This window comes from Haemaphysalis longicornis, unplaced genomic scaffold, assembly GCF_048455015.1.
Source record: "Haemaphysalis longicornis isolate Haplotype H1 unplaced genomic scaffold, Haemaphysalis longicornis Haplotype H1 scaffold_12, whole genome shotgun sequence".
Taxonomy (NCBI): Eukaryota; Metazoa; Arthropoda; class Arachnida; order Ixodida; family Ixodidae; genus Haemaphysalis; species Haemaphysalis longicornis.
The window spans coordinates 115,823,186-115,837,429 of record NW_027526225.1 but is presented as its reverse complement, the minus strand read 5'-3'; the positions used below and the strand labels follow the sequence as shown (position 1 = coordinate 115,837,429).

General features: G+C 51.7%; 1 protein-coding gene and 1 long non-coding RNA gene across 3 annotated transcripts in view; one reads left to right on the top strand and one right to left on the bottom strand.

Moving 5' to 3' along the window:
• LOC144163338 (uncharacterized) overlaps positions 1-7,661 on the bottom strand; it is a 52,050-nt gene extending 44,389 nt beyond the window's left edge. Inside the window, exons 1-2 of the long non-coding RNA XR_013320889.1 lie at positions 7,527-7,661; positions 7,054-7,333 (exon numbers count right to left, since the gene is read on the bottom strand). This is a non-coding gene — a long non-coding RNA (uncharacterized LOC144163338). The remainder of the gene's footprint in view (positions 1-7,053; positions 7,334-7,526) is intronic.
• The window catches only part of LOC144163337 (gamma-interferon-inducible lysosomal thiol reductase-like), a 74,951-nt gene that overhangs the window by 37,658 nt on the left and 23,049 nt on the right, over positions 1-14,244 (top strand). The window contains exon 2 of one of the 2 annotated variants that reach the window (XM_077694273.1): positions 5,709-5,777. The exons of the other annotated variant lie outside the window; for it this stretch is intronic. Within the exon in view, the coding sequence (XP_077550399.1) occupies positions 5,709-5,777 (69 nt within the window). The remainder of the gene's footprint in view (positions 1-5,708; positions 5,778-14,244) is intronic. 2 annotated transcript variants of the gene reach the window in all.

The following is a 14,244-nucleotide window of genomic DNA, read 5'->3' as shown; positions in this document are numbered from 1 at the left end:
CGGCCACCACGCATCGCTAAACCACAGGACTCAATAAATGTGTTTCTCTCTCTCGCTCGCTATGCATCAGCGCTGGAGCACGCGGCCACAACTCTTCTCTCGCAGCACACAAGTTGCAGGAAAAGCGGCGCACAACCTCTTTGGGGGACCGCACGAATTAATTACGGCAATCCCGTCCGACGACGCGCACCCGCCCGGTCTATTGTTGTCAGCGCACGTCTCACGAGCGGGCGCCTCTTCCCAGGCATCCACCGTGGACGTTGAGTAGATGCAGGGGCGCGTCTGGGATAATTCAAGCCAAAGCAAAGCTCCAAAGCAACGGATGAGCAGACGGACACCGCCAAACCTGTTTTGCAGACCGCAAAGCTGGACACGGCAGTCGACGACTCGGCGACTGGCTGTCGGGCAGTAATGGCCTCTCTCGTGTGACTGCGCGGCACGTACGTGGCGTCGGAGAGAAAACAAGCCGACAGCGACGAGCAGTCGTAACCAGGCTACGCCAGGCGACGTCGTGCCGGGGACGGCAGACAGATGGGGAATCGAAGAGCGGTTGGCGAAGGCGGGCCGTGATTTGGGCAGACGACTCCTTGTTGCTGACGCGGGAGCCCTTTTGACGAGGGACAAGATAGAGAGGACGAGCGGTTAAGATGGAGGGTAGCTGGTCTGCAGGAGTCGAATCACTGTGAGGTGCAATAGAGGGGTAAGGGAAGGTTTGCGCGCTCAGTGACAGGGACATGTGGGCCTGCTGAACCTGCCCACCTTCTCGCATAGATTGGGCGCCGACTCGGTGGAGTAATGCGCCTGTGGTGACCGAATGCGGCCGGCAACCTCGTCAAGCAGAGAACGCTATTATCAGAACTTTGTGCCGGTAAGTTGACCCAAAGCAATGCTATCAGCTGCCCGCAGACTTAGCTTAGACGTTGTTGAGCGCGAAAATGGTGATCACAAAAGATGCGTACGACGCCTTCACGTGCGTGTATGCCCTCTTCTCTTATGGTGGTCGTGGTTGAGTTGAACAATTAATGAAGTCAGCGCCGATTTATCCAACAAGAAGTTCTGCTGAACGGGCTGTCTGCAACTTTCACACGCAACATCACTTATCGGATAAACCAACGTGCGCGAAGTTTTCCTTACCCGAGATGCGGCGCAGGCGACGGAGAAGGAGCGCCGAACTCGTCGCACGCTTCATCACTCCCGTCGTCAACACATCGGAACCGACCTGACGCAACGACCGCGTTCCCGGTGGCTGTTATCGGCGAGTTCTGTTCGAGCGTATTCATGACTAATGAAAGGTTTAACGACAAGAACGAAACGGGAACACGAAACCGCGCAGCGTTTAGGTGAACCCTTCCTGCGCTCGCTAATCGCGCTGCTTTATTTGTAGGCAGCCGCAACCGACAATCCGAAACTGTAGTCCTCAGTAAGAAAGTGCAGCTGTCTCTTTTTTCCCCAACGAAGAATAGACAAAGCAGCTCACCAAGTCGATCTGCACATTAACCTTGGCATGACCGTTCCCATGTATATTATATACATTTATATATATTTTTATATATTATATTATATACGTATTATATATTATATTATATTATATTATATATTATGTATATTATATATATATTATATATATACGTATTTATATATAATATATAAATACGACCATGGTTAAGGGCCAATAAAGGAAGCGCAAAGAGACCTAACACAACCGGCCTCAGGCTTATCCCCCCACCCCCACCCCTCCTGCAATCTCGTGTTCGCATCTGAACTTGACAAGCCTGGCACCCTTCTCTTTTTGTTCAAGGCTCTACGTGCAATACATTTGAAAACTCGCCACCAGTTGGCATTCTGGTACATCTCTGCCCATGAAGAGACCATGAATTGATAAGAAGATGAAGGTTAATTGGTTCTAATTCCAACCGATGCTGATAAGTTCTGTCACTGCATTAGTAGGCAGGAAATCATTGCTAAACGAAACCTTTGGGACCGGAAAATGACTTTGTTGTAAGTGGTGCTTCGTTAAACGCGGAAATTATTTACTCTCCCTCTTCTGCAGTTAGGATCGTAGAAGAATTAGAGTAAAGCGATTTAGTTCCAACGAGGCTTTACTCATGTGGCAAGCTGAAGCAAGCTGTACGACAAACAATTACTTCGGATGCTTAGAACTCCTTGTGAATGTGAAGGCGAACGCTTAGTTGGACCTAGAGCCACTAAATAAGCTACGCTTAAGTTCGCCCCCGTTGGTGCTGCCACCTGTGAAGGTGGCTTGTATTGCACGTGCGGCAGGTATACCGCACCTTCCTCCCGCGCTGCGCTCGTCAGCCTCTCTCAGGGCCGCCTTCCGATCCTTCTCTGGCACCGCTGTTTCTCTTTCCCGGCGCGCGATCCCCAACTCGCTCTCCTAATTTTTGTAGCGTGAGCTACACTGGCCAAGGTTGAGCAGTCTCGCGTGGCTCCTGGAGAGCCGCGCTGCGCATGCGCGAGGAGCAGTGACGTCACACGGCGCACAGAACGTTGCTCGCTGCCCGGCGTCTCTCTCACACCCGACGCGCCCAGCGTCTTCGCCGACCTCCGTTCCGCACGCGGCGGCCCGGTCCACTTGACGATCATGCGAGGGGTGGCCTGGTGTGGATCCGATGGCTCGTGCGTCGCAGCAACACCGGCGTGCGCCTGTGGAACCAGCTTAGCTCTGGGGCCATTGGTGACGCTGCGCCGGAGACGCTTGATAAGTATACATGTGTCACGTAATGCGTATACGGTGCGTGTGTCATTGAAGCAGCAGTAAGCATGATAATCAAGCTAATCCTAGACAACCAGCAAAGCTAAGAATAACCAGCTGAACCTTAGCTCACGCTACGTATATCTTGGCATAGCCGAGCTAAGCCACTGCTAATTTTTTTACCTCACGAATTTCTGAACCTCACAATGCGCGTGCTTGAAACATAAAGATCTAAGGCTTTCGCATTGAAAAATTGGACTATTTGAGACGTCCACAGTTCGTCTGGCGAAGTTCTCAAGCTTTCCAGAGGGAAAAACTGGACCTAGGCCCTTGCTGGTGAATCCTTTTGTTCCTTTTTACCCAGAAACAACAGCGTCGACACCCTCTCAAACGCACGTATTTCTTCTCGCGGAGCTGCACAGAACGAACACAATGTACCATCGTTCGACTCCCAACATTTGCGCAAATCGATTTCCTCACGGCCAACGCGGACGCCTTGAAGCAGAATTTTTTTTTTCTTTTACCCGGAAAGTTCGGAGCGCGCGTCAAGAAACGGCGGCGCTTTCGAAGACTCCGTACACACAAAAAGGAACGGTTGTGTGCATGCAGTACACGCAGTTCCACTCGACGCACTAGCGCGAAACAGGCCCAGAAAAAACAAAAGGTTAAAAATAAACAGTGCGACGATTTGGCTAACCCATTTTTTTGTCTGCCTTCAATTCTGCGCACCATTTTCTCCCGGATATTACGCGCCGAACGCAGCACTCGCAAACCATTCGCGGTGCTGACGGGAAGGCCATATTCTGCCAGCGCGGTAGAAAACGAGGCTTGCCTCGAGATTGCCCCCCTTTTCTTTTTTTCGCCGAGACAGGCGCTTTATCGCTCAGCCAGTGCATCAACTATCTAAGTAAGAAGAGTGAAAACGCTTCGAGTGCACGTTATTTCCTTTCCCTGCAGGTATTACTATACGAAAGTGGCCACGTGTAGTACAGCATACGAAGGCTTGGCGCGCTTGTACGAGGCGGACAGTAATTACATTTTGTCTGATTTCCGGGGAAAACTTTGCTAAGTGGCACATTTGCTATTTATGTGTGTTGCCGGAGCTAATGTAGCGCCGTTGTTGAAGAAAGGCGGCGTGTGTTCCGTCGTGTGTTCCGCGTCACTGCTTTGCGCACCGTAAACACTGATTTTTTTTTTTCGCGACCGCGACATTTGGCGAATAAAGCTAAAAGTTAAGTTCCGAAATATTTCGACACAGAATTCGAGAAACAACAACAACAAAAAGAAAACACACGGGAGAAAGCGTCTTTATTTCTGTACTGTGACGTCTGATCGTGTGAACGTTTCATATATTTATTGATTCCGAAAAAGAGTGGATCCACAAATATTTTTGAAGCTAAAGCGGTGGAGTGCCCTGATGTACCTTGCGGGATTATGGGGGTCTGCATTACCGCCAAGTAGTCTCAAGGCCTCGATTAGAGATGTGCAAACACTCCTCTCCCGTCGCTTTTAGGTCCGATCTCTCGCACTCGACTTCCGATTCCGACGAAAAAAAAGAACACGCAAGGGATGTAGGCGAACGACCGCTCACCCGGCTGCCTGCCACCCGGATTGATATCAGTGACGCAAGCGTCCCTCCGTGAGGCTGAGATGAATGATTACGAGAATTTGAGACGAAGCAAGAGCGATTGCAACTTTATAGTACGCGTAGACTGGAGCAGCGATATGGCGCATCTGGCAGCCGCGAACGAGGCAGGAGCGAGTAAGTGAACGTCTACGAGCGGGAAGACGCTGAGTGCACTCAATTTTAGGGGCGAAGCCCCTTAGAGGCTGTTGGAGTCTCCTGTCGTCCTCGTAATCGTCGTCTCATGTAGTCACGGCACTAAAACACCGGGTTACTCGTTTACACCTCGTGCTGGAGAGCTTCATGCTTCAAAGACAAGGGACATTTACAACAAAGCTGTATATATCCCCCCACCCCCTCAACGGTGTTATCTCCGTCGGAAAGAATGCCAAGGCGACAAGAGTACGCGTATACACTGCATGCTTGCCCCTCCCCAGGTTTCACCTGAGTGGAGATGGCCCGGGATTTTTTAAGGGTCCCGCTCAAAACAAACACAACGCTGCAGGGGACGAAGGACGCCCCGTCTTGTATTTGGTTTGCTTAGCGCTCGATAGTCGGTAAATGAGGCCAGCAGAGAGATCCGTCGTGCTTGATTTCGTATACAGGTTCCGAGCTGCTTCTTTTGGGCATGTTGCGTCTTCGAGGTCTGTCGACCGCGAGGCAGCTCAGTCAACGGGAAATGCTCAGCGGGCTTCAACAGGGAAGGGATTAGCAAGCGTGAGTGGAGCCTGGCGTTTCGCAGTAGTGCGTAAGGCGTGTTTTATAATGGAGGGACGCAAAGAAGGGGCCATTGTAAAGGGAAAATGAACACAACAATCAAAAAGTTTGAATTGGCGTTCTGCGCACCGAAAGTATACATGTGCCTGAGGAGCTATCAGGGGCGCCGTATCTAAGGATCAACCATCTGGTTGGCTTTGACGCGCGCGGAAGAGTTGCACGCCCGGCTTTGTGAGACTGTCATGTCCCTGTGGACTTTCGCAAGTGTCATGTGTGTACACAAGAAGATATAGACAGCCTCACCTCGTTTACCACCATCTCCATCCATGACTTGACCTTGAGTCACGCCTTTGAGTTAAGAATTAAAATCATAATAATAATTTTCGGTTGACAGCACACGACGATTCTACTCTAAAAGGTCCATATACGGTGCTTGTATGGACATGTAAGGCGAATATCTGGCCATTGTTTGGCAGGCACGTTTTGTGCTTTTTTAGGGGGAGAGGGGTGATATCGCGATAAGCAGTGTATGGCCAAATATCATGTTCGTCTTATGTCCACATCTATACTCTACCATATAGAACGAGTGCAAGTGTGCTTGTGAACGTGTGTGTAGTGTACGAGTGTGTGAGGGTGCCTCCCTTTCTCTTTCAGCTCCTAGTCATAATTTTTCTGATGACCTCGTTCGGGTGTTCTCTGGTCGGGCTGTGCCAGGCGAAAACGGTAGGCCACACGCATATATCTATATGCATACCCAAAAGGGGACGCTTGTTGTGCGTGCATGCACGCGCCTTCTACATATACACAGACCCTGCCCCACTCACCCCGCCCTCGAAATAGCGCTCGCATTTATTTGTCAGCACTGTTCTGTATGCGTTTTGCTTACTGTGGTGGCCGTTTTCCGCTGATCCGGGCGCTCGTCAACGCTCTTTTTTTTTTCTTTCTCAAATTGTGGGCATTGTTATGGCATGAGATTTCTTATTCTTGTATGCTTCATCGTTCGAACGCTTGCTGCACGTATACGTGGCAGTCACACAGGCGCATGCGCAGCGTGCAGTTACCATTGCAGGCAAGACGACCTCTACAAGTCTCTACTTTGTGGCTTCGGTGTGAAATCATCACTCATGCGTAGTACTGACCTCTTCGGTTCCGTTGTTCGGCTCCGGTATAGTACCCGGGCCTGTGAGCATCTCGGAAAATCCCATCCTTTTATCTCCCTTAATCTCCACCACCCGGCCATGGGGTCCGACGCACACACGCCGGCGAGTTCGTCTGCCCGTCGCGCTTTCCATCGGGCTCGCCCTCAGCGCCCCTCTAACGACGTAAAGTAGGTCACTGGCATTGAAGCTCCCAGAACAGAAGCAGTAAAGAGATGAATGGAGCCAGGAATCCTAATCGCTGCACCGTACAATAAAGTGTTGGGCCACCGTGTGCAAGGCATCGAGGATTGTTGACTTAAATGCGCTGTGCGAGGTGGCGCTAAAGATGGCGGGGCACGGTTACCGCAGACGCGGGAGAAAACCATTTTCCAGTCTATCGACGGCATCTTTGTCGGCGGTGGCTATTTTGAAAGACGCGGGCTCCGGGATCCGCTGTGCCCCGGGGGCGGTATTCTCGTGTTTTGTCCGTTTTGTGTCCATTTCAAAAGTACCCGTTTTGAGCAAGCCCTGACTGGCTAAAAGTGAACACCCGGATGTGACGCCATGCAAGCACGGCGGAGCTATGAGCCGCGGTTTGTCGGAGCAGACGATTTGGAGCAGACGATTTTACGTCGCCGTGTTGTTGGTTCGCTGGCGGAACAATAAACGCCTAACAGATAATTTAAAATAGGCTCAGTCGTTTAAAATGTGTTTACAAGAAGAGTTGGGCCAAAGTAAACCCAAAGCCCGCCTACAACTGGAAGTACGTCACAATAGATCGGACACAAAACGGACAAACACGAGAATGCCGCCCCCGATGCCGGTGTGTTCTCCGCCTCGGCTATTCGCTCGCCACGTACCTTCTTCCCATTTCCGTCAAGGGAGCGAAGTAAATCGTGGGCCCTCTTGGCCTTGGCGGTGTCGCCTCCCAGCGCGTTGCGAACAGCAGCTGCCAGTCTCTGTAGTCAAACAGCGCCGTCGTATCACGTCGTGTACGCCCCGCTCGCTTCCCGTTTGCTGAAACGGCAATCGTCGGGACGGGGCTGCTGTTCGTAGCGGCGGTCTCCCTCTCGTTCTCTCTCTTGCACGCTCGTATTTCTTCCTCCAGCCAGCCTTAAAAGGCGGCTGACGAGGCAGCTCCTGTGCGACAAGAAAGCCATCAAGGCTATCATCGAGGCTTGGTTATGGTGGCTGCTTGGTCGTCGGCCGGCTTTCTTGTCGTTCCCATGAATGATCAAAATAACGCGTCACCAGAGTAAAACTAAGCACATATACGGTTCAATCTCTTTACGAGACCTGCAATAAGGAGGGGTTGCTGAGTCTTGCGCCTTACCTTAGAAGGTGTTTTTGATGATGCCGCTCGCACGCACCGCAATATCGTGACGAGGGGCGGGTTCCGACCGTCAGACCCTGGCTTACGACCGAAGGGCGCCATTGAAAGCTTGTGCGAGGCGGCAGCCTGGCCCACGAGCAAGGACCATGAACACAACACGAAGTCTTGGTAGCTTGCTTCCTTTTTTTTTTACTTGATAACTGCAGGGGGCGCGCGTGCATTGAATGCGTACACTTATACAACAATGCAAAACCGGTCTTTTGCAGCGCGTCTTCGCTTGGCACGGCGGACTAGGAAAGAAATGAGCGCCCTACAACGCGAGATGCGGCTACGCTTCAAGCCTCTTTACTAGCTCCAGGCTGCCGCTTGCTGTGAAGCTCGCGGAGACTCGATGGAGCGTGGAAGGAGAGAGCCCGTAGTTCAGCAACAGCAAATGAGTTTTAAGCAAACTCGCATCGGCTTAGTCGGCGTGCAGCGGCGGACAGACCCCCGATGATTGTGTTCGTCGGACCAGTGCATGCATGACCCCTGCAATCCGCACTGATGCAAGTTTGTGGTCGTAAAATCGGTCATGGACATTGTAAAAAAAATTTGCGTCTGGAAGGGCCAAGGTTGCGCGAGCGTCCATCCAGATGTGTGACCAGAATTTTTTAGCGCAGAGCATGCAACTAAAGAGTCACAGAACCTTCTCCACGTCTTTTTCGACGCACTGAACGAGTGTACACGTTTCTGTCGGCTGGGAGCTACGCCGACTTACTGTCGTGTATGCTGGATGCTATGAATTCGCGGGGTCACTGCTACACCGCTTGTATTTCTAAGGCACAGTCTTGGAAACCCTTGACAGTGATTGTACGATTTGCGTGCCTGTGGACATTTTCAGCGTCGCGGGAAATTCAATCACGAACGCTATACCTTTGTCCGCTTGCGCGCTCGTTGGCTTCTGTTTTAGTATGCGTGATTGAAGTTGCTGTCCATTGGGCACTCTTGTTCAGAGCTATGCTGTGCGGTACAGTGAACTAGAATGTCTTGATCCAGTGGCGCGAACGGGAGCGCTCTGCCGCGTTCGGCTGAAGCAAAGCGCGTCTACCGCCGCCAGGGGCGCCACTGCGCCTTCTCCGAAAACGGTACCGCGGTTGAACGGGCCGTTGCTTGGGGCGCTCGCCAGCTATTGCCGCTGCCGTTTTTTAGTGTGGTACAGTAATTAACCTTTATGGAAGAAAGATGCTCACTTTTGTTGTCCCTGTACCTTTCAAGGAACGTTTTGTTGCTTATCAGACCCGTTTGAGCCATCGGGCAACGGCTACAAAGTAGCGCTGTGTCGTCTGCTAGCGGCGCAGACGATACGAGCGGATGTGCGATGCGTTGGCGGCGCGCGGTCGGACAGACTCTCCGTCTGTTTATGGCTGAGGCCGCCTTTCATTTTCTGAGTGTTTTACGTTTCCGTGATGTTCCCCTACAGAAGCAAGGGGTATCTAATCGTCAGAAAAATAGTTATTGCGAGTGCTGTCGAATAGAGGTTGGACAGGCGCCGGGTATGTCAAAACGAAGGACGGACACCTATTCCTTTGCTCCGGGTTGTCACAGTGGTTACCCAGGTGCTCCCAAGGCGTCTTTGTTCGCCGCTCCAATGGACGATGAACTGCGCAAAAAGTGCGAACAAAATTGGGGAAGACTGGACAAACTCTTGACCATATCTTTAGCCGTCGGTGAGCGCCACTTTGAGCCCGAGTGCATATTGCGGCATTAAATCCGCGTAATAAACGGCTGTGAAGTGCGACTTGCACGCGGGAAGCTGTCACTGGCTCCAGGTGCTGTACCTACCATCCTGCCTACTGTGCGTCGAATTATGTACGGAGCATGCAGGCGGAAGCCGCAAAGAAAAAGGCCGGCAAAAAAAAAAAAAAAGAGTTCCAGTTTCGGCAGTCAGCAAGAAGCCACGACAAAGCTGAAGAGCCGAAAAAGATGAGGTGCGCCAGCCACACCACGAGGCTTCTCTCTCTCCGCAGGGCTCGTCAAATGAAGGAGCAAGTTATGTGGAATGGGATGCTTTCACAATTAGCCATCTTCAAGAAGTCAAGCTTCCTTCAAAGCTCTGGTGCCGGCTAAATTTTGCCGACGATCGAAACGTTCTTTTCGCTACCACATCGATACGAAGAGAAGAAAAGCTAGAAGTTTTTCACGAGAAATCCGTGCTCTTCTATCCACATGACGACAAAGTGTCGGCGCAAACATTTTTTCGTAGTATGTTATGCGGAAGCGGTTAAATAGATTCCCCAGCTGTTGCGAACAGTGTGCTGCAAGAAGCTGACAGCAGTTCGGCCTGCAAAGGGCCGCCATGACGGCTACGGGGTTTAGTGATGTATTGCACGTGCTAACGCCGCATTCAGCCCTAAGTGCCTGGGGAAAGCTTCCTCTGAAGGTGATTTGTTCATTGCAAACTTTGCTGCTGAAAAAATCAGCCGGGTGCTACTGGACGCGTGAATACTGGGTATAATTTGCTTCTGTAGAGGCAAATTCACGAGTAGGTTCATGCCGGGACTTTATTACAGTAAATACAAGAAAAGTAAATCCATTCGTAAAGAATTAAACATAGCAGTTGTCCGCCGGCAGCACATCGAACGCGTACGCTCGTATCGATCATCTGCGCAGGTAGCAGACGACACCAAACAACACGATTTATAGCCGTTTCCCTACCGCTCAAACTGGCAGATTTGCAACAAAACGTTCCTAGCAAGGTACGGGGATGCCAGACGCGAGTAGCTTTTTTTTTTTGTAAAGGTTAATTACTACACAGCCATAACAACTGCAGATCGCCTGAAGTATGTAGCGACTGCCGCGGCGGCGCCTTTCGAAGAGGGCGCAGCAGCGCCACCTGGTTTTTTCTACACAGAAGAGCACACCCCTTCCTCGCCGTTCGCGCCACTAGATCATTCTAGTTCACTATACTGTGCGGCGAGGGAGGCTGGACTAATATTAGTGATGGAGGCAGAGATAAAGTTCAAGGGGTCAGAGCGTTCGCGCCTGATGTTCGTGAGCGCACACTTCTCTCTCTTCTCAGTCCCCCCAGCCAGCCAGCCATCCAAGCCAAGCCAAGCTTGTCTGTCCGTCTTCTCTCTCTCTCTCTCTCTCTCTCTCTCTCAAGTAATTTCTAAATAAATTGAAGGAAACTATCATTATTTGGCACCAAACTTTCGGAAATCTGGAAGGTGGCGCCATGTAGTGTCTAAACATGACACTTCCGCGCGTATACCATGGCCTTCGCGATCGGCTGCCGGCGGCGCGCCGTTGCAGCCGATAGCGGAGGCCGTGCGTATACAAACTGAGTCGTTTTCAATGCGCGATTCAAAAACCGCGTAAAGGAACAGGAAATACCGAATTTTATTATAGTTTTTAAATGCAGAGCATTTCAGTAACTCACGATGTCACCCGCGTTGACGTCCGTAGTGGTAGTCCGCACCGTCGTTGTCCGCACCCCTCCCCCTACACTATATAAAAAAAATACTATCCGGCACCTGGTTTCGATCCCTCGACCCTGCGGGCTGAACGCAATGTACATGGTGCTCTACCCACTGCGCCACAAAGCCGACACAGAATGGGAGGCTACGAACGCGCCTTATATCATTGACTCATTCACACTATATAAAAAAATACTATCCGGCGCCTGGTTTCGATCCCTCGACCCTGCGGGCGGAACGCAATGTACATGGTGCTCTACCCACTGCGCCACAAAGCCGACACAGAATGGGAGGCTACGAACGCGCCTTATATCCTTGACTCATTCAAACTACGTCAAGAAGCTGCTGATACAACGCATTCACTACCACCAACTCCCCAAACACTGGAGATGGGCCCAATTTTACGATAGTAAGCGAAATAAGTGACCGCCAAAAACAACGCGTTGTGGACTGCGCAGTAAGGTGCCGGCACGTGCGAGAACCGCTCGCGCTGTTCGTTCCAGGCAGGGGGCGCGCGAGCACTGCGAAGGCGGTAAATTTGAACTGCTTTGGACAAACCTCCGTTCAATTCATCAAGAGAGAAGTGAGACAGGGAGGCGAAGAGCGTGATGGGTAGTAGCAGTAAGCGGATAACGGTGCCAGAGGCCGTTACGGCGAATCACTGCTCTGCATTTACGACAGCTTTCACGTTGAGTGGAACGGCTTTAATTTTGTTTTAGCTCGGGACAAGCTTTTAAATGCTTATTTTCATCTTGCGTACAATTAAAAGAATTTTGCCGCGCAGGTCACTGTCATGGTTGCCAGCATTCGTTAGCTGGTGGGTACAAATCTTCCGCTTTCGAACTTTCTAAAGTATAGGAAAACCGTTTCGGTTAACGGTATTTTAAGTGACGCCCTTTCATTTCGGATAGAGAGCTTACAATACACAAAAATAGGTTGGCTGCCCCTTTAAAACCATCGCTGAGACTTTCAGCGGTGCGCCGCTTTGATTGATTGGTTGGTTTAACGTGCCGAAGGAGAAGGCTCGGGATAAACCGCTTTTCACCTCCGTCAGAAAAGCAGCCACCGCAGCCGGGATCGAACCCGCGTCCTTTGGCTCAGCTGCACAGCGCCATGTCCACTGAGCCACCGCGGCAGGTTGTGCGGCACGCTTTATTTTCGTGCAATACCAATTTCAAACCGCCGTATTTCGTCGCTATCGGGATCGACGCCGTGGGGACACGAAGCCACCACGTCGATGCCGCCGACAGCCGCCGCCGCTGCTGTAGCTCCGGCGGCAGCCAAGTTTCAAAAATCAACCAATCAAGACCACAAAAGAACGTGCTGCGCGGAGAAAGGATATGTGCGCTATTACGCACGGAAGGACATGTGCGTTGGGAGAAGCGAACAAGTCCTGCATGGGGCGTAACGGCACGTGCGTCTCGTTAACTCGAGCGGTATCACCGCGCGGTCAAGCACGCCTCCACGCTACCGGCAAGGGGCTATTCCAGTGCGGCTTCCCAGGCTGGTTATAGGGCACACGACCGACGTTCCCCAGGGGGCTATTTTGCGCCGCTGCTTTTGCCGCCCACCCGGAACCTTTGTTCCTCGTGCTGGGCGATTGATGCCGTCCGTATATGCCGGCGCGTCTTTGTTTCTGTCCCGGTGCGCACGGACCTGTCACATCGCTTTGTTCTTGTGCTGGAGTCAAGCGTCGTTGTCGTGCCATTGTCCCCGCGGGTTGGCCCTCGGCCCATCTACAACGCTCGAACTGTATAACGCTATACCCGCGCATGCGTCGGTCCGGCGCAAACAGCGCAGGACGTGCAGCAGAAGCTTGCTGACTGAACTCTGCACTCCGCTGCAGAAAAATATATTGGTGGGAAACTTGGTTCTTAGCTATGGAACGCATTCCAGCGAAGGTAGACCGAGACTAAGACGAAGACAGCGCTTGTCCAGGGTTGTCGCTTAGTCTACGCCAACCTTCGCGCTGTAATGTGTTCCACCGATCAACACTTCGCCTTTTGGCGGGTTCCAGTAGTCGGCTTCGAGTGACGCCTAAGTCCGACGTAAAAAAATAGTCGACCAGCTGAACAATCAGTTTCAGCGTACTCTTAAAGAGTGTCGTGCACCCGCCGCGGTGGCTCAGTGGCTAAGGCGTTGCGCTGCTGAGCACGAGGTCGCGGGTTCGACCCCCGGCCGCTGCGGCCGCTTTTCTGATGGAGGCGAAATGCAAAAATGCCCGTGTGTACGACGTTTCGGCGCACGTTAAAGATCCCCAGGTGGTCAAAATTAATCCGGAGCCCTCCACTACGGCGCGCCTCATCGCCTGCGTTGCGTCGGCGCGTTAAACCCTACAATCAATCAATCAAGATCGTGTCGTGCAGGCTGCGGCGCAAGCCAGCGGCGCCCTGTACTAAGGGCCACACCACCAGCAACATGGGCCACGTAAGTCTGCTGCGAGAAAGCGACGAGCGAAATGCGGTTTATTCAATTCAGCTCAATGAAGCTTCGGGTCGACCGTGCAACGAAGCCCGCTATTGTTCACCGCCACGAGTCACCGACAGATTCGGAATGCCTCTGGAGTTACGGAAAGGAGCGTGGCTTTGCAAAACTGTGGTCAGCCCGAGCGTGCACTTATTGCGAGATTCTGGACGCGTCGGCACTGCATGCCGGAACAGTGAGGAGCACCAAAATTTAACGAGAGACGGAAAGATATCTGCCACGGACAAGCGCTTACTTCCAACCAATGGTTGCTAAATTAAGGGCATATTTAAATAGCAACGTTATATTTACAGGTGCTTACTTACTCTCAGCATGCGACAGAAGCAGTGCAAGCGCAACAAAGCGACAATTTAAGTTTCTCTGAGGTTCCAGTTAGGAATACAGTAAAAGCTCGTTAATTCGAACCCCAAGAAGAAGCCGTCTCAGTTCGAATTAGTGAAAGTTCGAAATAATGAGAGTAAAGAACAACAGTATACAGCGATTGGCAAGCAGTAGGACGCGTCAACACCTTGATGTTTGACAAAGTCTGTGGCTGCAGTCTTCCTCCTTGAATTCGACGTGACAGCCAGCACTTCTTGCTCTAGCGGGCGAATGATGCGGAAGGCCTCCTCTTCGCCTTTTTCAAAACTGAAGACGGAGCCGGCGGCATTCAATCCGGTCATAACTTCCGAATGGACGACAGAAATGGTGCTTAGTCCTCCTCCACCCTGTGGCCATTGGCTGCAACAGAAGTTCTGCCCTTCCTGAGATATGACGGCCCTTGTCTGTCGCGCACCACA